At 47.0% G+C, this 27552-nt stretch overlaps 1 protein-coding gene and 1 long non-coding RNA gene across 2 annotated transcripts in view; one reads left to right on the top strand and one right to left on the bottom strand.

Annotated features, from left to right (window-relative positions):
• KCNA6 (potassium voltage-gated channel subfamily A member 6) overlaps nt 1–22355 on the bottom strand; it is a 44798-nt gene extending 22443 nt beyond the window's left edge. Inside the window, exon 1 of the mRNA XM_039255767.1 lies at nt 16956–22355. Coding sequence (XP_039111698.1) covers nt 20131–21717 — 1587 coding nt within the window. The 5' untranslated portion in view covers nt 21718–22355 and the 3' untranslated portion in view covers nt 16956–20130. The remainder of the gene's footprint in view (nt 1–16955) is intronic.
• LOC120247743 lies at nt 4968–19293 on the top strand. The gene is made up of 4 exons (XR_005532398.1): nt 4968–5050; nt 10648–10720; nt 18128–18218; nt 19235–19293. It is a non-coding gene; the product is annotated as an uncharacterized LOC120247743 (long non-coding RNA).
• Nucleotides 22356–27552: the final 5197 nt, after the last annotated feature.

The raw sequence follows: 27552 nt of genomic DNA, 5'->3' as shown, positions 1-27552 counted from the left end.
GGCTATGTTTCTCTCTCTCTGCTCTACCTGGTTGAGCTCCGATCAGCCAGATGTCCAGAGTGGGGACTCACCACTGCAAGGGCCTCTGGCCCTCAGAGCAGCCTCACAGGAAGGACTCAGGTGGGCTTTAAGGCTGTTGGGGAGTGGGGGATGGAAGGGTGGGTAGGTGCAGGGTAGAGAAGCTTTGGGGGTGAATGTGAGAACTCAGGATGGCAGGTGCCATCTGGGGAGAAGGGAATGCATCCCCCAGGCAGCAGCTGGTGGATGTGGCCTCCTGGCTCCTGCCAGCTACATGGGAGGCTGAGGTCAGACTGCTGTGGCTGACATGCACTGTCCAGGTCCCCAGGCTGCAGAAGGTCCCCTTTCTGTCCCTCAGAGCCATTATCTAAGCGGGATGAAGCTTGAGAGGGGAGGAAAACATAGCTGTACATTTCACAAGGAGGCTCTGTGAGAAGGAAGAGTGGCTGCAGTAGAAGGGATGTGGGTGAGAATGAACACAAAGAGCCTCTCCAGCATCTACACTGGCAAGAAGGCCAATGGAAGCTAAGGGTACTTGGTCCTGAAAGATCTTCAGGGGAGGGGAAGCTGCCGCCTCCCAGAGGGCTTGGCAGGACTGGCCTGGGCTGGGCGGAGAACAGCTGCTGCCAACTGAGGGAGAAGCTGTGCACACTTGGGCAACTCAGTCACCATCTCTGGGCCAAGGACAGACATACAAATACCCGCCCTACTGACTAGTGCATTGTTATGACGCTCATTTGTGAAAGCCATCTGTAAAGTATGAAGTGCTCTTCAACAGAAAGGTGTAAAATTATTCTCACCAGAATTTCTTAAACTAGTAGTTCCCAACTCCAGCTGCACAGTACAGTCTCTTGAGAAGCTTTTTCAAAAGTTCTGCACTTAGGGGCACCTGGGTGGCTCAGTCGGTTGAGTGTCCAACTTTGGCCTGGGTCATGATCTCATGGTTCGTAAGTTTGAGACCTGCTTAGGGCGCACTGCCGTCACCTCAGAGCCTGGAGCCTGCTTTCGGTTCTGTCTCTCTCTCTCTCTGTCCCTCCTCTGCTTGTGCTCTCTCTCTCTTTCAAAAATAATAAATAAATAAACATTTTTTTAAAGTGCTGCACCAAGGGGCACCTGGGTGGCTCAGTCGGTTGAGTATCCGACTTCAGCTCAGGTCCTGATCTCACGGTTCATGGGTTCAAGCCCCATGTCGGGCTCTGTGCTGACAGCTCAGAGCCTAGAGCTTGCTTTGCATTCTGTGTCTCCCTCTCTCTCTGCCTCTCTCCCACTTACACTCTGTCTCTTACTGTCAACAATAAGCAATAAAATTTTTTTAAATAAATAAATAAAAATGCTGCACCTGGACCCCATTCTAGATCAATTATTCAAATTGAGGAGGAGAGAGGGACAAGACAGCAGAGGGCACAGGAAGTGGTATTTTTTAAAATTTATTTATTTTTAGAGAGAGAGGGGGGAAAGGAGCAAGGGAGGGCAGAGGGAGAGAGAGCGAAAGAGATTCCTGAGCAGGCTCCACACTGTCAGCACCGAGCCCTACTCAAACTCATGAATTGTGAGATCATGACTTGAGCAGAAACCAAGAGTCTGATGCTCAATGGACTGAGCCACCCAGGCACCCCCAGGAAGTGGTACTTTTTAAATAAAAAGCTTCTCTGTGGTTCTAATGTCCTGTGAAGGTGGAGCCCCACTGCCTAAGATTTCACAAACTTCCTGAAGGTAACTGCTTAGAGCACATGTCTTATAAAGGCAAATTCCCAGCTTCTCCCTTATCTACTGAGTCAGAATCCCAAGGAGGCCTGGCAATCTCTACATTGAGTAGGCAATAAAAGCAGCATGGACATGTCATTCCAGTGATGAGTCTGTCGATTATCTCCTTCCCTACAGGATGAATACTCATACCCAGCAATGCTCTTACACTGTGGGCATAGCAGCTTGGGGAGAGGGAAATTGCCCTTCAGATAATATGTGCAGACATGTGCTTCTGGGATGGGGTTGTGCTAGACAGCCACATCCAATCTCATCCCTGCTGCACTGAGGTGCCAGTTCAATGATGAAATGACAAATTTCCCAGCCAAAGAGCCTGAGAACCTTAAGATAAGGAGGAAACCATGATGTTATCTGTAACTATAGCAGAGATTACCCATGGTTTATTGTTTTGTCAATAGATGTTCAGGCTTTCTTGTTTCATGCTGTCTCTGCTGTCTCTGTTCCATTCCAAAGCTTATATAAGCATACACACATACATACACACAAAAATGGGCAGATGAAGAGGATTTAAGGAGCCGGTCAACTCCTACCAGGCAAACATGTCACTTGGGCACATAGCTTCTATAGAACAGAATAATGCAGCTAATGTTAGGAGGAAAGGTCGCCTAAGGATTGCTGGGTCTAGTTCTTTCCTCTCACAGGGACATATAAGCACAGCCGTTCAGACCAACGACTGTGAGCCAGGCTGACTGGTTGAAATCTTACCCTGCCACTGACTGGCTATGTCTCTTTGGGTAGGTTACCTCTGCAAAAGGGAGAAGATATGCACAAGGCTGCTGGGAAGATTAAATGAGTTAGGACATGTAAAGCTCTTAGACACAGGCCTGGCACATGATATGATGGGCAAGTGTTTGCTGCTATAATTGTTGTTTCTAATGTTTCTTTATTATAGGTAAGGAAACTGGGGTCCAGAACATGATTTGTTCCATTTGTTCATGACTCTTGTAGGAATAAAACCTAAGAACATAATCATAAATGTGGATGAATATCCACACTAAAAAATAGTCACTGTAGCATCATGTAAAAGAACAGAAACCTGAATGTCCAACCGTATGGGGCTAGTTAGCAAATAATGGTGTATCTATATGATGGTTTTATAATAATTGCATGAGAATATTAGAGATATATGAGGGGTTTTTTTATTTTAGGGAGAGAGTGTGTGCATGAGTTGGGGAGAGAGGCAATGGGGGGGGGGAGAGAGAGAGAGAGAGAGAGAGAGAGAGAGAGAGAGACTTTTAAGCAGGCTCCAGGCTCAGGGTGGAGTCCAATGTGGGGCTTAATCCCACAACTCTGGGATCATGACCTGAGCCAAAATCAAGAGTCAGATGCTCAACCAACTGAGTCACCCAGGGGCCCCATATATGAAGATTTTTTTTTAATGAAATGCAATATGATCTCTGTAGAGATATAGATACAGAGACAGAGCTAGTCTAGAAGAAAAACCCCAAACAGGCCAATACTGAATGTCTCTGGCTGTGGCATTATGGGATCTTTTCTTTTCTTCTGTACATTTTTCTAACTTGTATGATTTTCCATAGTGAGCAGAAAAGTCAGAAAATAAAATGTTTCAAGCAATTTATGCAAGGCCAAACAGTGCCTTAGGAGCCCACACAGGCTTTCTATCCCTGTCCGGGGTTCTACTACTTCAGCTGATGCACTAGCAATAGCAGGGGAAGCTACTGAGGTGAGGATGATAACCAAACATTGAAAAGTACCAAGACCGGTGCAACCATGCAAGACGGAGACCAGCACAGCCATGTAGGACAGGAACCCAGCACAGGGGAAACCCTGGTCTGGATGTTCAGCTCTAGCTCCCAAGCTTGAGCAGGTAGGGCAGAGCTGGGCACTCTCTATCCAACCAAGACCCTTCTATCCAGAGCCACTGCACAGCACACTGGGCCCAGCATATAATCCAGCATCTGCCCTTGGGATCACTACCACTTTCCTAGAAATGACAAAGTCAGCTTCTACTTTGTCTAAGGATACTAAAGAATTGTACTAACTTCTCTTTCCTTTGTCTTCTCTAGAGGCTCCCTCAGCAAATGGGGAGCCAGAGACCCAGAGAATACTAGTTAGCACCCCTGCTGGGCTTCATTTCTCTCTGCTTCTCCTTAATATAGAAGCGCCTTTGCATGCCCAACATTTTTCCAATCATAATGCCAAGGTACTTGACACAGCCAAAACTGAGGAATGTTTATTTTGTGACTTTGAAATAAAAAAGATCTGGAAGCACTTAAAAACTAAAAGCTCATCTAAGAAAAATAGGAAGACAGGAAGGAAAGAAAGAAGGAAGGAAAGCAGAGAGAAGAAATTTATCCCACTTGACATTATATAAAAATTAGTGTATCTCTTCTAGAAGTCTGCTGTTACCTGCTCAGTATATTAGTAAGTGGTAAGTTCTGAAATTTGTCTGTAAAAAAGAGGATTTCAGGTGAACCCTGAAATTCAGTGAGTCTAGATAAAGTTGAAATTCAGTAACACTGACTCTTTTTTTTTTAATATTTTTATTTATTTCTAGGAGAGAGAGAGAGAGAGAGCGTGAGCAGGGGAGGGTCAGAGAGAGAGGGAGACACAGACTCCGAAACAGGCTCCAGGCTCTGAGCTGGCAGTCAGCACAGAGCCCGACGCGGGGCTCGAACCCACGAACCGCGAGATCATGACCTAAGCGAAAGTCGGACGCTTAACCGGCTAAGCCACCCAGGCGCCCCACACTGACTCTCTTTTTAAAAGATCATTCTGGTGGCAAGAGCCAAACAAGAAAAGTTTGCCAAGTTATCAAGGGGACCAGCTGTGCATTTAATGAATAAGCTAGGCACCCACAGAACTTTCAGGCAAAGACTCAAAAATTGTCTAATCCAACTACGTCGTGTTACAGATAAAGACACTGGGCAAAAGAATAATACTAATAGCTACTACATGCCAAGTGCCAGGCAGGTGACTTCCTCAGGGTCACGTAGTAGTTCATTGACAGACCCAGAATTAGGTGCAATGCCCACCTTCTCCACAGTCCACTTGTTCAAACTTTTAGCAGATTTAAAGATTTAAAGATGCAAGAATGAACTGGCTAACAGGCACTCCTCATAGCCCAAAATGTCCAGAAAAGGAACAACATTTACAAAGGTAACAATGGGTCAAGATCACCTACATCCTCTCTCCTTTTACCTCTAAACACAGAGAAGAATCCATGGAGAAAGGGCTGTAGCCCTGGACCAGCTGGTGGAGGAGTAGACAGTGAGCATCAGACCTTTTTGGGGATGAACAGTCAAAGGTAAGAGCCCTTGGTGGCACAAAGAGCACCTAGCAGGAAGAGCTGCCCAGAGGACTTAAGTCCCAGTACTGGAGGAACTGGGTCCAACTGGAGGCACCAGCAGCTGAAGCACCTTGGGAGAATACCTTGAAAAAAAATTTAGGGGGGGCGCCTGGGTGGCTCAGTCGGTTAGGTGTCTGACTTCAGCTCAGGTCATGATCTCGCGGTTCGTGGGTTCGAGCCCCGCGTCGGGCTCTGTGCTGACAGCTCAGAGCCTGGAGCCTGCTTCAGATACTGTATCTCCCTCTCTATCTGACCCTCCCCTGCTCACTCTCTCTCTCTCTCTCTCTCTCTCAGAAGTAAATAAAAAACATTTAAAATAAAATTTAGGGTAACATGAAAGAAGACTGAAGAGCCTGTGTACTTAGAGCTCACTGCTAGTATCTTTTTTGAGTCTTGTTCAGATTGTGAATATTTTTAAAATATGATCGTTAGTAAAGGCATGCTTGAATGTTTTTATGAAAAGTTCTAGTTTTAGTTAGAAAAGTACTTGTAAATAGAGATGCACCTTATAATTTGATTTTGTTGACGCCATGCATAGAACTTGGGCTGTTACATCACCAGGCAATGCTACCAGTAAGCTATCAGTCTGGAGAAGTGCGTCTCAGGTGTGGACATTCACAGCAAATAGAACGGAAACCCTTAAATTGAACCAATAAGACCAAATTTTACAGTTATTTTTCTCAAAGGTTCCTATTTAAGAAGGCTTGGAAGGTCAATAAAGGGGAGGATATCTTCTTTCACATGATTCAGAGCCCTTTCAAAACACGGATTCTGTATGTCTCTGTATGACTCAAAAGGAGTGTGAAAAACTTTCAGAAGGTTGACAGGAAGCCACAAAATGGTCCATTCAAGAAAACCTTTTAAGGACTGAAGTTCCATGGACTAAAATTCATCATAAGGAGTTTCAGATGTCTTTGAGTTTCTCCAAATTTATTCCTTGGATTACAGCTTTTGTGGGATGTGAATAGAAGTCCCCCCCAGAAAGGGGGTGGAGATACTATGGTAAAAATAATTTGAACAACACTGGTTTAACAGGTAAAATTAGTTTATTCACTGCAGGACTTCTCAGGACCTTTAATCTTACGATCTCATGTATTGTGTATTTCCAATAAGCAGGGACATAGTAGCTGGGGACTCTTTTTCCATGGGAATTAGCTCTGAGGAACTAATACTTTGAGGAATTCTGGCATAAGGCGTTATTCTAGGTAATATGGTCAGTTGAGTAGTATCCATCTCAGTCGGTACAAAATAGTAGAAAGGAATTTTAAGGTACAACAGCAGATGTGTAACCAAGATAGGAGGAAAACAATCCTACAACATCCCTGGAGTCTCTCTTTCTCTCATCCCCTGGTTGTGGGGAGGTTTCAGAATACACCTGGGATAATGAACTTTTCCTAATGCAGGACAGAGTAATGGATTCTTTGACTTTTAGAAACCACTGCCTGCTCAATTTTTGTATGTCATCTTGTCTTATTCTCTACTTATACATCATTGAGTGCAGCTGACTTCCTTGCAAATTAAATGCATTCCTGAAATGTTGTATGTAAAGAAATAACATTATCTGTAAATCAAGTCATATTTTCCACTGGCTTGTGTCACAATTCTGAAGAAAGTTGACCTCAAATGCATCATGAAAGGCATGTTTATGACCTGTTCAGCACTGAAGGAAAGCTTCCTGCGTTCTTGTGCAGGAATACCTCAAAGTATTCCTTTTAGCTCATTCTTTCACTCAAGGCAAGCCCAAAAGTCAGGCAAGTGAGTAGCTGAACCACATGATCTTTCTACACTTAGTTATTTGACTTCCAGTTAATTCCTAAGTGTGTTGGAAATTCTCACTGCTTCCCAGGATTTTGCTTATGTTCTTTTTTAGAGAGAGAGAGAGAGGGAGGGAGAAAGGGAAGGAGAGAGAGAAGAAGGGAGAGAAAGAAAGAGAGAGAATCCCAAGCAGGTTCCATGCTGTCAGCAGAGAGCCCAACACCAGGCTTAATCTCACAAGCCATGAGAACATAACCTGAGCCAAAATCAAGAATTGGATGCTCAACTGACTGAGCCACCCAGGTGCCCCTGCTTATATTCTTTCTAAAGGGATCATCAGAACCACTGAGTATTCTCTTATGCTGCCTTGTTTTAGCAGGAAAGCAGTGTTCAGTCTAAGGGGGTATTAAGACCCTTAGACTGTGTTACAGTCTAAGGCATCACCTGTGTTACAACCAAGTATTAGATAATTACATACCTGAATCATGGTCAGTGTTAGATCAGGAAATCCAATCTACAAAGTGAGATAAACTATTGCACATATATTTCCTAAAGATCTAGATTTACATGAGCTTTGAGTGGTTTTAGTTACTTCTAAAGATTGTGCAATTTTTTGAGGCTCTCCCTATGCCTCAGTGGGTATAGTGCTGAAGCGGGCCAAAAAGAGAGACCATGAAAAAATAACCCACTTTTATTGAATGCTTACTACATGCGAGGACCTGCAATGCTCCTTATTAACATCATCTCCTTTAACCACACTGGCCACCATAAGGGATGCTCTATCAATGGCCTGATTTTACAGAGGAGAGAACCATAGCTCAGAGAGGTTTCCAGTGTTCCCAACGCCACACAGCTACACAGAGAGGGTGGCAGCCCTGGATGCTGATTCCTGGAGTGACTGCTATCATCACCCCTTCCCACATGGCTAATAGAGAGACACAGTGGACTCGGGCCCACAGCCTCATTTCTCCCATCCTTTCTCAGCTGACACAGCTATAGGCATGGGAGATATAATGCTATACACTTGGAAATTCATCATCTAGACAGAAACGCAGCAAGAAAATGAGAAAATTGTAACAGAGTTTGTTACAAAAGTCTGTTCCCACTTTTGAACATACGTTTTGAAAAATATCCCCTAGTTCCTCCAGCAAATAAAAAGGCTCTTTCTCAAATCTGGTTGGCAATCCCCACAATTTCTAATACCACAGCATCCCGTCCTTCCACCGGAGGACAGAATTATAATTGTATGAAGTAGGCCATAAACTAATTTAAGTGCATTTTTCTACAGACCATATACTTTCTTTTAAATTTAGTTATATTCTAGGATTTCTTTTTTTTCTTTTTTAAAAAATGTTTATTTATTTTTGAGAGAGAGAGGGAAAGAGACAGAGCATGAGTGAGGGAGGGGCAGAGAGAAAGGGAGACCAGAATTCAAAGCAGGCTCCAGGCTCTGAGCTGTCAGCAAAGAGCCTGACGAAGGGCTCATACTCATGACCTGAGATCATGACCTGAGCTGAAGTCAGATGCTGAACCGACGGAGCTACTCAGGTGCCCTGATTTCTTTTAAATGTGAAAAGGCCCTGCCTATTAAAATCACCTCTGATAGGAAGGTGGTTCTATTACTTTTACACACACATGCACACATACACACACTCATGACAAAAACAACTTTTCAGAATAACATCTATTGGAAAAAGTGAGGCAGACAGGCATTAAGATGGAAGGCCCATGCTGATTTAATTTTTCCTGTGCTCCTAGAAAGGGCAAGTATGGGGGAGGGGCAGCAGGGGTAGAGAGGAGAAGGGTCATATAGTCCTTTTCAATTTGGGTCTTTAGTGTGGGCACCTGGGTGGCTCAGTCGGTTAAGTGTCCGACTTCAGCTCAGGTCATGATCTCACGGTTCGTGGGTTAGAGCCCTGCATCAGGCTCTGTGCTGACAGCCAGCTCAGAGCCTAGAACCTGCTTCAGATTCTGTGTCTCCCTCTCTCTCTGACTCTCCCCTGCTCATGCTGTCTCTATCTCTCTCTCAAAAGTAAATAAAATATTAAAAAAAAATTTGGGTCTTTAGAAGTGAAAGTTGTCTCCAGTAAGGGATGACCAATATGAAACCTGCTTCCCTCCTGAGACGCCAAGGATTTTGAGCTGTCTCTAGCCCAAATTGCTATTGACACTCCCCACTTGAATTCTGGCCCTGAAATATTTTTATGAAATAAGAGGTAAAGCAAGGAAAAGAGGAGAACCTGTCTTACCTCTCTCCCAACACAATAATGTTGGACATAGCTCCAACTCTACAGTCAGCTCATTTGGGGCCAATAAAGCCCAGAGACAGAAGAGTCTGTAAGAGCTGAAACCGACAAGAAGAGTCTAGGAAAGGAGGGAAGAAAGGATCTAGGGCTAACCGTGGGCTTCACAATGTCGCACTAATGCAGAGCCCATGGCTGGTGGCCAACTCTTACCCAGGAAAGCCACAGGATCCCACTGATGACCCCCACTCGTAATGCTCAGTGCCAGCCAGCACAAACAGAGTGATGTCTCACTATGTGACATCACAGAAGTAGGCAGCTGGTCTCAAGTCAGAAATACCCAAACACCGATGTTTGCCTTTTTGGGGTTTTTGGTTTTTTGCCTTTTTTGTATTTTAATAATTTTAGAGGGAAATCCTTAATTGCATCACACATCTCCTTGCCCACTTAATTGGACAGAGAACATAACTTAGCATGTTCTTGATTCCTGCAAGGTCACTTTTCTCCAAGAAGCCATCCAATTCTGTGTCTTGCCTGGAGTTGTGACTGCCTCCTCCACAGTCTGTCAGCCCTCGCTTCTGCTTTCATTCTGTTCCTAATAAACACACCTGTCCCCTCCCCCTCTAACAGTCCCCTGAGACTCAATTCAATGAGATCAGATAGGAAGGCTTTGAGAGGGGTAACGCATCGGCATCCACGGGGTCACCAGATGAAGTGGGATGGGGGCGTAGTGCCCTTAGTAGAAATGTACACATAGGAAATGTTTCCCACCTAGAAGGAACCAATCCCGTGGGCACAAAAAAAAAATGGTACTTGGCTACTGGGCACTGGGTGGCACTCAGTGGGCACTGGGCAAAAAAGAACCCACTCCCCTCACTCAGCTGGCAGAAAGCTGAAATGCAAAATCAACAAGACCAGACCTTTGATTTTTCAAAAGAAAACAAAGGTCAAAGTCTGCATGTGAAATCTCCCAATATTTCTTGTATCTTTTCCCAGTGTTATTGAGATAAAACTGTCATATCCAGTATTTCTTAGCCCTGAATCCTACGTGATCCACAAGTCACTGATTTAGGACCTATTATCAGGAATAACCTGCACAGTTTTGGGTTAGTGCTCTGGGATTGTTATTTGGAATTCTGCAAGGATATTAAACCATCTGCCAAGGGGTTGCAGGTGCAGAAAAAAAAATTAGGCAAATAAATAGAACGAAAACCAAACACACGTTCAGAGAAGCAGAGGGCAGCTACCGTGGCTGAGTGTGGGTGGCTGGAGCCTGGGTCCTCCACATGCACATGTGTGTGTGCTGCCCCTGGGTGAATGCGACCCCTCCGCCAAAGCACAGAGAACAGTCTTACAAGAGATACAAACTCTTTCCCCCAACATGCCAGACTTCTCTCTCCTTCCAGCAAGGCCAATTTGCCTTAGAGCAGCTGGGGAGCGCCTGTCTGATTTATGGCTCAGCCACTATGGCTTCTGGAAACTTTGTTCCCCCTGACACTAGTCCTGTGATTTATAAAAGGAATCTGTAACCAACAGTGACTTCTCTTTCTCTCCCAGGGCAACAAAGTACAGGGAAGAATCTAGAAGTGGATGTCTGTTTCCCAGGGCATCAGAAAATCAGCACTCCTGGGTAAGATACTCACTTCTTCATCCCTTCTTCTCTCTTTAAAATACAGAAGTCTCCAATAACCTCCTGCTTTCCTGACTTCCAATCTGTGACAGTTTCCTGCAGCCCAGGCACTAAATTTAACATTAAAAGGATAGCCCTAAAAGGTTATATATAGCCTCTTAGTTGGTAAGATTAAAAGCTCAGGGCTTGGCTGCCCAGGCCAGAGCCTGTACATGAGTCTGTCTTCGTCAGGTGCAAAAATACCTTTGGTACTTACTAGAGTAACAATTTTTAGTCATTCATTCCTTACAAATCTAGGAGCTGGTTATCTGATGAATTTCTCTAGCTCAGCCTGCTGCCTCTGTACCTCGGAAAGTCAGGGTAGAGAGAGATGAAATTAAAAAGCACTTAATTCCACTTCCTATGAACAGCTGCGCTAAGGAGTTTGGTTGGGTGGGAAATGAATAAAATTGGCTAGGTTTATTCCTTAGGCTTCCATTTTCCATAGAAAAATATACTAGTGGAGGAGTTAGAAAATGTGAGTCCTAAACCCAGCTATGCCCTGAGTTGCCTGTGATCATGGGTTAATCTTTCCACTTGTCTGAGCCGGCCTTCTCCTTCATAAAGAGGAGAATTTAGGGTCCCTCCCAGCCCTCCTGTTCTGACGCTGTGACCGTCAGTACTGTCCTTCCCAGTGCTCTGGTGCTACCAGGAAGGACTTTCTACCTTGGCCGGAAAAAATGTTACCGGTATATCCATTCTATTCTTACAAGATACATTCAGATTACATTCCTATATATTAAATCACATCTTAAGTGCAATTATTTAAACAGATTCTGCTGTGAATGCTTCAGGCAAAGAGCCTTCTGGATAAAATAGCTAGCTACCATGAGTCTATTTTTTATATCATATTTCATTTCAGTGTTTGTTTCAGAGAACAGAACTGAAGTCAGCAGGGATCCTGCCTTCCTCTGAGAGTACAGGTGGTTTTAGCCCCACTCCCTGGTGGCTGTTCAGTGTCACTGGGGCCCCTTCGGCCATGCTCCGCTGAGAGTTTATTTCCCACGAACCTCTTTAACGTGCCTCTCGTTTGAGCCTCCCAACAACTGCGTGAGGCAAGTGGAATTAGCTCCCTTATTTTGCAGAGGACAAAGCTGGAGAGAGGTTAAATGAGGTCCAGCTAATAATGGTGATTCAGAGGCAAGTTCTCTACCTCCAAAGGCAAGCAAACCAAGAAGTCAGAATGGGGAGTGGAGGGTGGCCCCGTTGCTCTGTCCTGGGCCAGGTCCCCTGTGCAAGCTGGCGCGGCTGTGGGAGTGAGCACAGGATGAGTTGAGCATTTGGCCTGAGTCTGGGACCCCCAGAGAGAGCTGCAGTGGAAACAAATTCAGACTCAGGAGCAGGAAAGGCTATCTTCTTCCCGCGCCAGGACCTCCTATCTCTTCCCCCTGAAAAGAGGAAAGGGAAGCTGGAGCACACCCTAGGAATGTTACAGGGTGTCACCACCTGCAGAGTTGGGAGGGGGTGCGCAGTGGGTCATGAAAATGGCTAGGGATCAGAGGGGGATGCTGAAGACGCAACTGGGGGAAGTGGGACTGCGAAGACCGCTGGAACAGTACCAGAAAACTGAGCTGCAGTCTGACTTATGTGCTCCATCCTTAGGGCTAACTGTGGGACCCTGCATTTGTCCCAAGGAGGAAGATGTGGAGGAAGTGTGTGAGGAAGGCTCTTGTGGAGTTAAAATGTGGAGGGCGGAAAACAATGGTGGCAGCGAGGAGGGGTGTATAGAAAGAATGAAAGGTTTTCCCTGCTATCCCAAAGTTCTCTTTACACTACTTTGCTTTTTTTTTTTTAATACAGACTTGTTTTTACTAAAGACCTATGCTAGTACCTGATCTCACTAACCCAAAGAAATCCAAAGAGGATTTTCGCTTTTAGGAAACGGTAATTGCTTCTTTGCTTTACTTCATTTGGCTTATGAAAGCTTTCACAGGAATGCTCTATTTTTGGATAGCTGGGGAAACCTGTCCATCTTTACACCCACATATATATATATATATATACACATATATACATATATATATACATACATACACATACATATATATGTGTATATATATTTGCATATATAAAAATCTGTATATACAGCTATATGAAACATATATATAAATTATATACACACACACACATAGGACACCTTCTGGTTTTCCCTTTTAAGAGACAAATTAGCATGTAAATAAAAACCTATACACATTTCAGAACTACAGATTCATTTTCTCTTCTTGCTTAGTATTAATCAGACCCTCACTGAGTTCTGTAAATTATATCTCCCCTGAGGGCGATGTGTCACACATTAGTTGTGTGCCCTTGAACATACCTTCTGAGCCTCAACTGTCTTATCTGCCAGAGGAAAATAATGCCTGGCCTACCTCCTTCATTTGGTTGTTGTAGGATAATAGTAGTAACAGCTAATCTTTGAAGAGAGCTGATATATTGTTACACAGTATACTGCATACATATTATTACATATTACACAAACATTACATGTATTAGCTCATTTAATCCTCAAAACAGCTCCATGAAATTGGTACTATTATTCTCCCTCCACTTTACAGAAATGGAAACTGAGGCACAGAGAAGTTTCAGAATTTGCCCCATGTCACCCAGCAGGCAAGTGGCAGAGGTGGGATTTGAACCCAGAAAAGCTGGCTCCAGAATCCATGCTCCTAACCTTTTTGTTATAGGACATGATTGAGAGCACTGAAGGCATTTCAAATGCTTTTTAAATGGATGGTGGCATCCTCATTCTTGTTAGGACCACTCTCACTGGGGAGGACCAGAGCAGAGAAAGGGTTCACCAAGCCAGAATGGTGCCCCAGCCTCAGATCCACAGACCCTGATGGCCACAAGCAGAGCATCCTGGAGGAGAGGGAGGAATGGCTTGTTTTCCTGGCCCCTCCAGCCACAAGACTATCTCCCTAGGTTCTTTTTCAGAGCAAAGTGTCTCTCCTGCCAAGGGCTGGTTTGTCTGTCTCCTGGAGACAGAGGTTGTCAAGCCCTGAGAGAACAGCAAGCATGTCAAAAATAGCAGTGCCAGCAGACTATGTGGCTGCGATTTCCTTTTGAAATGTTGGTTTTGATCTTACCAAAGAGCCGGGGTCTGTCTGTGCTTCCTGCAGCCTGTAGCAGAGGCTGCTTACAGTGCCAAGATGTTTTCTAGGGGCAGCCAGAGAGTGTCTGCTGAGGCCAATGACAGACTAAGGGAAAATCCCCTTCACAGTAACAATGATGAGGTCAGAGTTGTGTTAAAAAAAAAAAAAAAAAAAAGTTACAACCCCACCAGGCCTAGGCCCTAAGTAGGTTAAGTGATAGCCAAGATGAGACCAGTGTTAATGATACTTACGGCCCCTTTTGCTCTTTTGTTCTGGGACCCAGGGAGTCAGTGCCTTGTCTGTCCTTCCAAAGTGGTCGCTGATAGATTTTCACCCCCTCCTTAGGGTGCGCAGGGGATTAGGATGAAAAAGGGACAAAGAGGTAGAGCAAACTCCTTTCTCTAGGGGTTCAGAGCAAAGGGACACGACACGACCATCTCCAATCCCACAGGGACCTCAAGCCCAAAACAGGAAGGTGGTTCACTGGGAGATACAGTAACATGAGAACTCAGAGCCCATCTGTCTTTTACTCCCAGTGGCCTGCATCTGCCAAGTTCCCTCTCCCACTAAAGCCCCAAGCCCCAGGCAGTATTCTGCCAGAAGCTGTCTGCGCAACCCGAGGCTTCCCAGTATAAAGCAGAATGGAGAGAGGAAATCCTACAGTTTAAAGAATTAAAGGATTCCTTTTCCTTCCTAAGTGACCTTGACAAGCTAGGATCAGAACACACTTTGCTTCCCAGGGCAATAGCACACAGTCAAAACCGATCAGGGCTGGCAAAGAGGTTCCCGCCAGACTGTCCCAGGAGGACAGTATTCTCTGGGAATCTCTCTTGGCATTTGTGTAGAGATGTTGGGTGACAGAAATACTGCCTATACAGCAAGGGTTCAGCCAGGGCACAGAAGGAATGATAAGCAAGGGGACCGGGAGGTGTCATGTGAGGAGAAATGCCATGGGGAGGGAAGGATGGTACCCAGTGAGGGCCGCCCCGCCAGGGAAGAGCAATGTCTCATGGACAGTCACAGAGAAGGGTAGGCTGATGGAAACTGGTCACCACTCACTCCTGTGTGTCCAAAGCCACCAACAGCCGCGGGGACCCCACAGCGGCTGTAAAGGGTCAGAGACGAGGATGGGAAGGTCGCCCGCAGAATAAAACCTCCACTCCTGTACAATTGCTTAAGGAATCCTGAGTCTACAGGTGCAGAGACTAGGTGGGGCTTTTGGTTTGTTTGTGGGGATTTTGAAGCTTTTTTGTTCTTTGTTTTGCCAGCAGAATATGAACCCGTTGGGCAAGTTCACTGCCTCAATCCTATGTAATGAATAATGTCCAACATACTTACCCTAGTTCAATATGTGCTAATCATGCCCTGCACTTACCAAAAATAGCTTTGACCTTTCTTTTGCTTGAGCAAAAAAAGAAAAAGCATGTAAACCCCACAATGATTTGATTGTCAAAAAAAAAAAAAAGGCAGTTCTTGGCACCACACTTGAGTAGAAAGGAGCAAACTGCATGAAAGCTCTAAAGTGTCCCCAAGTGGCAGAAGAAAAAAAATGTCATTCCAACCTGGATATTTAAGCTGGTCCATCTTCAGAGATGATAACCTTCTAGATTTACAAAACGAAACCATTGTCCCAGCCAATGTGTGAAACTCCCAGGTTATCAGCCTCATGCCGCTTTCCCCCGACCCACAATCCAATACTTTTTTCAGTTAACTTCTAGAGTTATACATCTATCACCATAATCCTGTTCTAGAAAATGTCCGTTTCCCTCCAAAAAGCCCCTGATGTCCTGCTGCAGGTGGGCCTGCCTATAGCCTGCGACATCCCGCACACACAGCTCCCTTTACCAACGGGTAGAGAATTTTAATCCATCTTGTCAAGGAGCGTCCCATGCACCATGCACCCCTGGGATATACGCCCTTGCTTTGTTCTGTCTTCAGTGTGCGAGACAGACAGCTGGATGCTACAGGGGCCTTCAAGTGAATTAGGGCAGTGTGACAGCCACTCCTGCATTAAGGCTTTTCAAGGCTAATTCCACCCTTATGCCTTCCTCCTAAATCCTCATTTTTGTGTGTAACCTACTGTTTCTACTGTTTCTTTTAAACCTTTTTTAATGTTTATTTTCAAGTGACAGAGACAGACAGAGCATGAGGGGGGAGGGGCGGAGAGAGAGGGAGACACAGAATCCGAAGCAGGCTCCAGGCTCTGAGCTGTCAGCACAGAGCCCGATGCGGGGTTCAAACTCATGAACTGTGAGATCATGACCTGAGCTGAAGGACGCTTAACCAACTGAGCTACACAGGCAACTCCCTTCCTTTATTTTTTTTTTTAATTTTTAAAAAATGTCTACCATTGTTTTGTTTTGAACCTTTCTATAAGCTTCTTAAGGTTGAGGGACTTGGAGTTTCTCTCTCTTTCTCTCTATCTCTCCCTTTTTCTCTCTCTCCTTCTTTGTTTTATTTTGGAAGATACAGGAAAGTTCTGCAGAGACATTTTTCTAAACCTGGCACAATCTCATCTTGCTCTGTAAGTTCAGGACTTGCGCCCACAGGGGCCAGCCTGGAAGGAAATGATGGTCCACAGAGCTGGCAGGGAAGTGGGGGGGGGGGGGTGGTCCTCCAGCTGGATAACAGTCTTCTTAGCAAACACCCCAGATCACTGCTGTCCTAGAGCTCAAGGGGCGATCTCAACAGAAATGTTACAGCTGCCCCCAGCCACTAAAAAGATGGAGAGAAAGAGAAAGATAGAAAGAAAGACACCTATAGAAAGAAGAGATTAAAACAACAGAAGGGCAAAAGCCAGGGATGTGACAAGAAGCGGGGCGGGGGGGGGGGGCAGAGAAAATGAGAATAACTAGAAGGAAGGGGAGGTGCAGAGAAGAGGAGGTGACTAGAAAGAGTTGGGATGACAGCAGTGAGGAAGCAGAAACTGAGGAAGGACACTGAAGTCCACACAGTCACAGAAAATACACAGGAGAGGGAGATGGCTGCTGAGGAACGGGAAATCAAAGCCCCAAGTCTCCAGAATGCAGGGGCTTGCCTCTCCCAGTTCTAATCTGGCCCGGAGCTCCGAGCCAGAAACCAAGTTCCCCAACAGTAGAACCTACCTCAGATGCAAAGGTGGCCAGCTGTCCCACTCTCTCCTTGGGGAAGATCAGGGCAGGAGGACTATTCCACATCTCCGCTGTGCCTGCCAGATCCAGGAAGGCATTTGGGAGCTCCTGCCAGCTCGAGTCAGGTAGAACGAAGAAGGGCTGACCCCTGCCTTTGCCGGCAGCTGCGACATCACTACCCCAGCCGTCTGGGCAGCACAGGGCACATATTCTCTTGACGCTCAGGGCACAGAATCCACATAAAGAACTCCGAGTCAGAGAGGGATCACTTGGCAAAATCCTTCACAGAAACTAGGTCAGGTCACAGCCTCTCCGTGTTTCTTCGATGTCTTAAAGAGAGCCACCTATGAGATGGCTAGGATCAGAGCTAGACTATTCCCTGGGAGGAAGAAGTGGCATTTCTCTCCGTCTCTCTGGGAACTGGGAGGAGCCTCTCTCTGAGGAGATGGGACCTCCAGGACACTGTTACGGACCATGACTGTCAGGACTCTCGGCAAGGTGCCAGCCTGGCCACCTCTTGAGGAGCGTGTCCCCTCCAAGTCTCCCCTTGTCGTTTTGAAAAAGATAATACTGACATTGGTTTAACTGGCAGTTGCTTAGCATTCAGATTTCTGAAGGATCAGGGGTGAGATGAGGCAGCTTCGATGACAGGTTGGGGAGACCAGGAAGAAAGGTCCAGGGAGGAAGTTTGGGGGAGCTGCTGTCCCCTCATTTTCCAAAGGTCACACATCCCACCGGTCATTACCGGCCCCTGAAACCACTATGTAGGAGGTGTTCCCATTTCGGAAGCTGGGAATTTGTAGCCTCTCATTCTCCCTTGCTGCCCAAATCAGAAGATAGAGAGAACAGTCTGGAAGGTTGCTATGGCAACCAGAGTCCCTGGAGAGCCCAGCTCTCCACAAACCCTTTACTTTCAGGCATGCTCTGACTTGAAGAGGAAATGTTTCATTGGGGATGGTGATGAGGATGATCACATACACACATATAGAGATACATGCATACATGTTCCAACATTTACCCTCACTGGAAACATCCCTATTGCCTATGTAGTGGGCCCTTCTCCTTTCCCCAAATAGCCAGAAGTAACTGAAGGAATTTGGAAAACTGGAACTTTATGGCCTCAGAGCAGATTACTGAGTCATGAACTCCTCTTATTTGTATTTCAGGCTTGGAGAAGCCAAGCTCCCAATCAAGGTGGCCTCTGGCCCTGGAAGGATCCCACTGAGCCAGTCTAAAGAGCATCCTCCTTGCTGAAGGGTAAGAAGAGAAACTGAGGCCCAGTTCAAGAGGTTAAGCAGGGATTTAAGGAGCTAATAGCCTAGTGTGGCCTACTTTTGGGGTTTGAATCCAAGGCAGCAACTCTTTGGGGAGCATTTGACTCTGGGATACGGGGAAGGAAACAGACTGATGAACTAAAAAATCAAGTCCCTTATTAAAATTCACACATTTGCATAGCATCATCCCCAGCTTCCCAGATGAGTTCATCGACATTCCCCATGAGGTAGGGAGGGGAAGACATTAACGTTCCCATTTAATGAGTGGGGAAACTGAGGCACAAAGAGGAACTGTGTTACCCTGTAAAACTGTGGCAAAATCCAGATTTAGATCTGGCACTCACAGGAGCCACAGTGTCTCTCAAGAAAACCCTCAAAAGGCCATCCCTCATAAATTGCTCTTTGAGGAACTAATTTTTAAAAAACAAAATCCTCATCAAAGAGTCTTAAAGCATAGATACAAAATTAAAAACATGTTAACAGTCCTTTCGGTTTCTGAACTGCACCCAGAAGAGCTCAGAACAGTACATCACAGTTTTTCAAGGCAACAAACAAATGACAATGTTACCAGGAGAGAAATGAGGGGAGGTGGGTGGGTGGGCTGAAGGCAGCAGTTTCACCCTGGAAGAGGATGACTCAGTCCAGGTGATAACATTACCTTACCAGTTAGAGCAGGTCAGCTGCCGCTTCAAGGGGCAGAGCAGGTGAATGTTTGCTTGACTCAGCAAAAAACCTCTAACGGTGAGGCTGTCAACAAAGGAATGATGTTTCTTCCTTACTCTAAACCTATTCCATTGCACATAAGTGGGAAGAAACCCACGCTAGCATCCAACGTGTGCTTTTACCTGTCTGCGAGTGTAAGCTGGAGTTTGCTTTGGAAAACCTTCAACTGTAATCCTAAGTCAAATTCCCAGGAAGAAGGGGGGTCGGGCGCTGGAGAAGGTTGGGGGCAAGCGAGGACGGGAAATTTGCCGTCTACAACAAGGCTTCTCTTTGCAGGCCTCCCAGATGACAATGGCTGCTTAACTGATACCTCTCTTCAGATATGCCGTCAAGCTAGTTGCTTGAGTCTATTCAGCCATTTCTCCTGGCTCTGTGGTTCCCTCCTTCCAGCTCCTCTGCACAGGAAGGCACTTGCACAAAAAGAGTATTTGGCTCTGAGAAGGAACCTTCCTGGAAGCTAGACAGTCGGGGAGGGAAGGACTGAATGCAGACCAAAGGCTGACATCCACTGTGCCAGGGCACACCTGGAAGAATCCACTGGCCCCTTTGGTCTGGGACTGATTCTAATGTCCTCCAAATGGCCAAGTTTAACTGTAGTTTCTCTAATCCCTTCCAAGATTCGAGATGAATAACATATTTGGAGGTTGTGCAGCTAAAGGCTTTACCAAAGGTCCTCTTAAGGATGACTAGCAGGTGTCACCAGGCATGGGAATAAAACAGAAAGATGAACACTCTTCCAGCCTCTGCTAGTTATCACATAACCAGAAGCTGACAGGTGCATGCCCCAAAGCAAAGGACGCTAAGGAGAGAAATAGGACCCAGGTATGCCTGGTTTCCATCTTGTTGACATCTCTGTTCCTAGAGAATCCCAAGGCCCAGACATGAAAATTTACAGTCATGAGGGAAGGTCAGACAGAAATCTCATCCACATGACAGAAGATGGGTACGAATGGGTGGCACCGTTAGAATTTCAAAAATGTCACTTAGATGGATGAACCTTGAATGCCGCAGAGATCAAGCAACAAGGCTGACAGTCCAGGTATCTGGACTGGGTGCAGGGGAGGGAGTCAGGAAGTCGGCTGGAGCTCGGGTGAGGGGAGTGGAGAATGAGAAGGAAGGCTGACACTGTTTGCTCAGTGTCGTCCTTCTCATTCATGCCCTGCCTGCATCAGTCAAACCTCAGTGAGCATCCTTTTCTCTGCATATGCCCGATGTGGAGGGGGAAGGTAGCTGGGTCTCCGTTCCCGAGTGGTCTCTGAGAACTCGGGCTTGCCAAGTCCACTGTCAGCTGCCTTCAGATCTGGTGCAGGCTGCCCACAAGTGACATGGGTATACTGGCCTTGCTCTTCCTGCTCCGTCTCCCGGTGGTAGAAGTAGTTGAAGTTGGAGACAATGACCGGCACAGGCAGGGCGATGGTGAGGACCCCAGCGATGGCACACAGCGAGCCCACGATCTTGCCTCCCACCGTCATGGGGTACATGTCTCCGTAGCCTACGGTGGTCATTGTAACCACTGCCCACCAGAAGGCATCCGGGATGCTGGGAAAGAGTGAATCATCATCATCAGCCTCTGCGAAGTAGACGGCACTGGAGAAGAGGATGACCCCGATGAAGAGGAAGAAGATGAGCAGACCCAGCTCCCGCATGGAGGCCTGCAAGGTCTTGCCCAGGATCTGCAGCCCCTTGGAGTGGCGGGACAGCTTGAAGATGCGGAACACCCGGACCAGGCGGATCACCCTGAGGATGGCCAGGGACATGGCCTGCTGCCCATTCTGGCCGCCCCCTCCACTGGCCGACTGCTGCTCCTGCTGCTGCACCAGCTCAGTGCCCAGGGTGATGAAGTAGGGGAAGATGGCCACCAAGTCAATGATGTTCATGATGTTGCGGAAGAAAGCTGGCTTGCTGGGGCAGGCGGAAAAGCGAACCAGGAGCTCAAAAGTGAACCAAACTATGCACAGGGTCTCCACCAGAAAGAAGGGGTCAGTAAAGAAAGAGCCCCCAAGAGTACTGAGGGAGGATGAGCCCCCAGCCATCATTCCCCCGGGAGGGATGCCAGGATGAAAGGTATAGGAATCATCTTCATCCTCCTCTTCCTCCTGACTGCCCCTGGAAATCGGGGAGTCTCTGCTCACACCATTGCTTCCACCTCGACCATCTGCACGGAACTGGGGCAAGGTCTCCAGGCAAAAGATGACGATGGAGATGAGAATGACCAACACAGAGACGATGGCGATGCCTCTGGCGGGGCCCGAGCTCTCAGGGTACTCGAAGAGCAGCCACACCTGGCGCTGGAAGGGCTGGGAGGGCAGTGGCTTCTCATCCTCGCCACCTTCTGGCAGGCAGCCCTCGTCCTCCCGGAAGGCCGCCAGGGCTTCATCCCCCAGTTGGTAGAAGCGGATCTCCTCCAGGAAGATGTCCAGGGGCACGTTGACCGGCCTCCGCAGACGGCCCCCGGACTGGTAGTAGTAGAGGATGGCGTCGAAGCTCGGCCGGTTGCGGTCGAAGAAGTACTCGTTCCGCAGCGGGTCGAAGAAGCGGACGCGGCGACCAGGGTCTCCCAGCAGCGTGTCGGGAAACAGCGACAGAGTGCGCAGCTGGGTCTCGAAGCGCAGCCCGGAGATATTGATCACCAGCCGCTCGCTACTACAGCAGCCCCCGCCCCCGCCGGCCTCCGGGAAGTCTCCCGCGTCCGGTTGCTCCCCCTCGGGCCCACGGACCTCCCCCGGCGCCGCCAGAGTGAGGGATTTCTCCGACCTCATGTCCCCTCCGCGGCGCGCTCCCCGCCGCTAGGACGGCGCCCACGGCACCCCCCTGGAGCGCAGCACCTCTTCCCGGCTCGCAGCGGCGCCCTCTGTTTAAGGGTGGGGCTCTCGCTCTTCAGAGCTCGCGGTCTGGCCTGGCCGCTGGGTCCGAGAGCCCCCGAAGCCCCGGGCCCTGCAAGGCTGGGTCCGCGGAGGGGACCTGGACGCGGCGGGTTCCGCTCCGCGCCTCCAGGAGAGACAGCCGCGCCTGGGCGCTACCCTTACTGGGATACCTGGAAGCGCAAACTGGCGCGCGTGAAACGGGCTGCCCGAAAAGGCGCGTGGCCTCGCCCCCCGCGGTGCCGGAGCCCGGGCTCCGCGACGCGGGGGTCCGCCCTCCGGACGGGTTAGCTCTTCCCAGCTCCCACCGCGCTTCTCCAGCCGTCCGAGCCCCTCCGCTGCCGCTGGGAGCGAAGCGCCAGATGCGCCTCCCTCCGGCTCGGCGAGGACTCCTGGCGGGGCTCGGCCTCCGCCCTACGTGCACCGCGGGCTCCGTCTGGCCAAGGTCGCCGTTCCCACTGCCACAGCCGCCACCTCCTCCTTGTGAGTCTCGCCGCAGGCCTCGGAGAGGGCCCTGCGGCTGCCCCGGCGCCGGGGCGCGGGGACCCACCTCCCCACCGCTCAAGCCTTCGCTGCAGCCGCCGCAGCTGCAGCGGCTCGGCTCTCCGCTCTGCCCTTCCTTCCCAACCCTCACTCTCCAAGTGACGTGGCAGGCCCCGCCTGCTGCCCCCTCCCATCCCACTCTCACATCACACCCCTCGCCCAGCCGGGGGCTGCGGCGGGCCAGGGCGCTGTGGAAACAGACACACACTCGCCTCACCGGTAATCTTTCCCGCGCTCGCCTGACACGCCTCTCCCTCGCATTCACAATCGCGGCCCCCTAAACAAGCACCAGTACCCTAATACCACACCCCCCTCCACCTCCGCAGTCAGCTTTCCTTATTTCGCTTTACGCGAGTTGATCTGCGCAGTGCATTCCATGGATGAGAAAACACCCCGCCCCACCGCACAACACACAACACGGAGCACTGTGTCTCCACCCGTCCAGAAATTTAATGAAAAAATCGAATCATAATTTGTCCCTCTGTATTTACCAAGACCCATTTGCTACCTTCCCTAATCTCTAACTTCAAAAAGAAAAAAAATTAGAGAAAGCATTTTTAGAAGCCTTTGGGAGCTTCCAGTTTAGATGGTCCTCCAATGTGAGTCCCCAGAGAATTCCACATCCCCCTTTGCAAACCTGGGAGGGCGAGGCTGCTGCTGTCTTAGAATAGCAAAGTGATAGCAGAGAAAGGGTTGGGAAATTTCCCACTGCCTTTCCCATCAGAAGTTTTCCCGCTGAGTCCTGGGAACTTAGGCAGCAGCCCCTGTGAAGGAGGAACCAGAAGATGGTGGTGTCTCAGAGGTATCATAGCCCAGGGAAGCACACCAGTAAAATTCATTTGCTCCCAGCCTTTCTGGGAACTCTTCTGGAATGTCTGCTTATTGCACAGACAAGAAGAGGGAGAAGGAGGTGAGCGGAAAGTGGTATGTAAGAATGTTGATAAAAATAATAGCTACATTTACTGAGCATCTGATATGTGCTGGCCACATTCCAGGTGCTCTCTCTACCTGTGCTAACTCACAACACTATCTCACAACCCTATGAGAAGATGGCCTCTGCTCCTAGGTGGTGTTACAGTGAAGAATCCCTTGGCAGTATTTGGGTAGGGACCAAAGATTGTTGTTAGGGACTCTCCCTAACTCCCCAGGAGGAAAGCAGTAAGAATGGTTAGAAAACCATTGGATAGAAATCCATTTCTGCTAGAGACCATATAGTCTTCCTTAACTAGATCAGATGGGTTTGAGTTTGGTGGGAAAGCATTGCTCTGATCTCTTCAGACAGCCACTTTCAAGTAGGGTTGACTGGGGCGCCTGGGTGGCTTAGTCGGTTGAGTGTCCGACTTTCGCTTAGGTCATGATCTTGCGGTTCGTGGGTTCGAGCCCCGCGTCGGGCTCTGTGCTGACTGCCAGCTCAGAGCCTGGAGCCTGCTTCAGTCTGTGACTCCCTCTCTCTCTGACCCTCCCCTGCTCACGCTGTCTCTCTCTCTCTCCTAGAAATAGTAATAATAAAAAAAAACATTAAAAAAAAAAGTAGGGTTGACATTTGCTTCTCTGTGCACCAGTTTCTCCCTCTTTGGTTGTCTATGGCCGAAATTAATTGGCTGACTACAAGTTGTTTTGTGTAGGTTCTTATGCATTTTATATCATTAGTAAGGGTTCATTGCTGATAATGATAGGAATGATACGTAAAGGTACTCTCCAATCATAAGATACATGCAAGAGTTCTTTGTGTTGCACAGAGTGTTTTAAAATCCCAGGAGTTCTCAGCAGCATTCACTCCCAGAGGGACTGGGAGAGTAGAGAACTAAGTCTTCTGGATGTGTAGGGCAGAGGTCCGGTAGTGAATGTGTAGGAGAGAGGCTACCATCTCACTGCATCTTCATTCTCTAGGCTGTTGCCTCACCAGGTCTACCAGACAGCAGCTTCTGCTTCCTCTGTGGTCTGCTGTTGGTTTCCACCCCCTCCCCTCACCTTGCATATCTCATTGAAAGGCAAGAAAGTGAGTGTACCCAGTCACCCAGTCCATTGTTTCCCTATTTACAGGCTATGTAATTAAGCAATTTAGACTTCACGCAAGTTGCTCATTCAAAAAAAAAAAAAAATGTAAAAGAGAAGAAAGAAAACGACAACAAATACAGTATAGATGATACTCTTTCACCCTTGTCCAATTATTTGCAATCATTTTCTGGGTTATAAATTGATTTACTCGTGATTCCTTTTGTCTTTGCTTTCAAAACTTATAATGAATTATTCATTTGCATGTTTGTTTTCATCATCGCTGTTTTTATTCATGAAGTTGTCAACTAGGTCAGTAATTCTTCAAAACAAATGTTGGGGAAGCATAGGAAAGAACCTGCATTTTGCCAGGAGGGTGCACAGTCTAATACGGTGAAAGGAACCACCATTGAGTACCCCTGGGTCAAACCTGGCTGGTGCTGCCTGCCAGCGTACATCAGAGCTGATGTTCCATGGTTACCTTCACATCAGGCATAGGGCTGTGCCCCAGGAGATGTTTCACTGTGCAGGAGGAGGTTCCCCTGGAGAGAAAAGCCATTATCAAATTCATGAATCAGAGTTCTGTTTTTAGTTCTTTCATGAAAGAGACTCCTTTCTTAGCTTTAGAAAAGCCTTATGCCTAGATCATTCTTCTCTAGCCTATATGAAGAGTGAGTAAAATCACACCTTCAGAAGTGCCAGTTCCCAGGTGAAGAAAGACAAGAGACACAACCCCATCCATACACTGCAACACCACTTCCAGTGACAGGTGAACGTTTCCCCAACATCCACTGAGCCCCGATTTCCTGACAGCACAGATTTTTCTTGTATCTAAATTCAGACATTTACAATGATGATAGGGGCCATTCATGTAATTAACAAGCATTTATTGAGAAACAGCTGGTTGCCCATCATAGTGCCAGGTGCTAGGGGTTTAGAAGTGATCTAGACAAAATACCTGTTTGTATGAGCTTACATTTTCCTTTTTTTAAAGTTTATTTATTTATTTTGAGAGAGAGCATGAAAAGGGAAGGGGCAGAGAAAGGGAGAGACAAAGAGAGAGAGAGACAGAGACAGAGAGAGAGACAGAGAGAGAGAGAATCCCAACCAAGCTCCACGCTGTCAGCACTGAGCCCAACAGGGGGCTTGAAATTATGAATCCTGAGATCATGACCTGAGCCGAAATCAAGAATCAGATGCTTAACAACTGAGCTACCCTGGTGCCCCTGAGCTTACATTTTCATGCAACAAATACATTACATTTTAGACAGAGTATTTTAAAAGCAAACAATAGAGAAGGTATTTATATATTGTAGTAAATGATTGAGGGAAATAAGTGGGATCTATGTCAGAAATCAACCTGGGGATTCAACCTTGAAGTAAGTGGTTGGGAAAGTTCCTCCAGAAGAGATAACATTTCAGCTGAGATTTCAAAGATCAAGAATGAGCCAGCCAACCAAAAGCAGGGGTAGAATATCGGGGCAGAAAAGTACAACCCTGAGCTAGAAAGGTCATGGGTGTTCAAGGATAATAAAGAAGGCCATGTGCTGAGAAGAGACTGGACCACAGGGAGAGATATACAAGATAAGCCTGAATAAGAAGCAAGGGGTAAGTTCTTGGAAGGGGAGCTATCTTAGGCTCTCTCTTAAGGGTGTTGGATGTGAAGCCAGTGATGGTTCTCAAACGAAGAGGAGACGTCATTTATGTAGAGACTGTGAGGAGAATGTGCTACAAAGTGGCAAAAGGAAAAATGGGCCAGGGAGATGCAATAGTCAAATAGTGATGGGGACTGGAGTAAAGGTAAAGTGAGCAGGGCTAGAGTAGGGGTGAGGTATTGCTGGGGGTAGTATTTAGGAGTTAGAATCAGCAGAAGATGGTGATGGATAGGACATGAGGAACAAACAATGAATGCCAGGTTTGGGGGTTGAGCAACTGGGAGGGGGGTGCCATTTATTAAGAAAGAGCATATAAGGGATTAAACGGGTAAGGATCAATTCAAACCTCATGTTTAGAAATATTAAATTGGAGAGGCAAATTAGACATGCAAATAAAGACATTGAGAAGTGATTGTTTATTCAGGTCTGGAATATGGAAGAGACATGAGTGATTTGTGAATGTAAAATATTTAGAAATATTTAAGCCTACTCAATGATGAAAAAGAATGAAATCTTGCCATTTGCAACAACGTGGATGGAACTGGAGGGTATTATGCTAAGTGAAATAAGTCAGTCAGAGAAAGACAGATATCATATGATTTCACTCATGTGTGGAATTTGAGAAAAATAACAGATGAATATAGGGGAAGGGAAGGAAAAATAATATAAAAACAGAGAGGGAGGCAAACCATAAGAGACTTGAATACAGAGAACAAACTGAGGGCTACTGGAGAGGAGGTGTGGGAGGATGGGTTAAATGGATGATGGCATTAAGGAGGGCACTTTTTGTGATGAGCACTGTGTGTCATGTGTAAGAGATGAATCACTGGGTTCTATTCCTGAAGCCAAGACTACATTGTATGTTAACTAACTTGAATTTAAGTTAAAAGAAAAAAAAAGAAATATTTAAGCCCATGGCACTAAAGTCTTCTAGAGAGACAGAATATGGACAATAAAGAGAAACATAAGCAAGTCCTGCACAGTACTCTACAATTCAAGGTTCAAGTTCATGTGGAAGAGGAGTCAGCAAAGGAGCCCAAGGAGGTGGCCAACGGAGTCAAAGGACAACCAGGAGAAGGGGTCGTCTCGGAAACCGACAACTGTGAACAGACCTCCAGTCTCAAATCTTCACAGGGCCATGCTGACTTCCGGATGCACACAATATCTGCATCAGATCAGGAGCACAGGGTGAGAAGAAAAGGGCCACCTGAAAATGGAGGTACGTACTAACCAAGATGAGTGCATACAATGTGCCACAAAAGTTGGTAACCGTTTGTATTCTTATTTCTGCCCTAGAGTTTAAAATGTTCTTATCCCAGGTATGAAAATTATCACCCTATTCTATTACATTTTTCACTTTGCTCTCTGTGTGTATGTGTGTGTGTGTGTGTGTGTGTGTATGCAAGCACATGTACATATGTGCTTGTCCTCACCCCATCAGGAGGATCCTTGTAGTTTTCCTCTGGAGAGAGAGGACAGTGGTCATAGACTGGGCCTTGTGTCTCTGAATATTCTTGAGATGGTTCTTTTTACCTCCCTA

This window comes from Hyaena hyaena, unplaced genomic scaffold (assembly GCF_003009895.1).
Source record: "Hyaena hyaena isolate Hyena2069 unplaced genomic scaffold, ASM300989v1 scaffold_547, whole genome shotgun sequence".
In the NCBI taxonomy this organism is placed as follows: Eukaryota; Metazoa; Chordata; class Mammalia; order Carnivora; family Hyaenidae; genus Hyaena; species Hyaena hyaena.
This window is presented reverse-complemented; position numbering and strand designations above follow the sequence as displayed.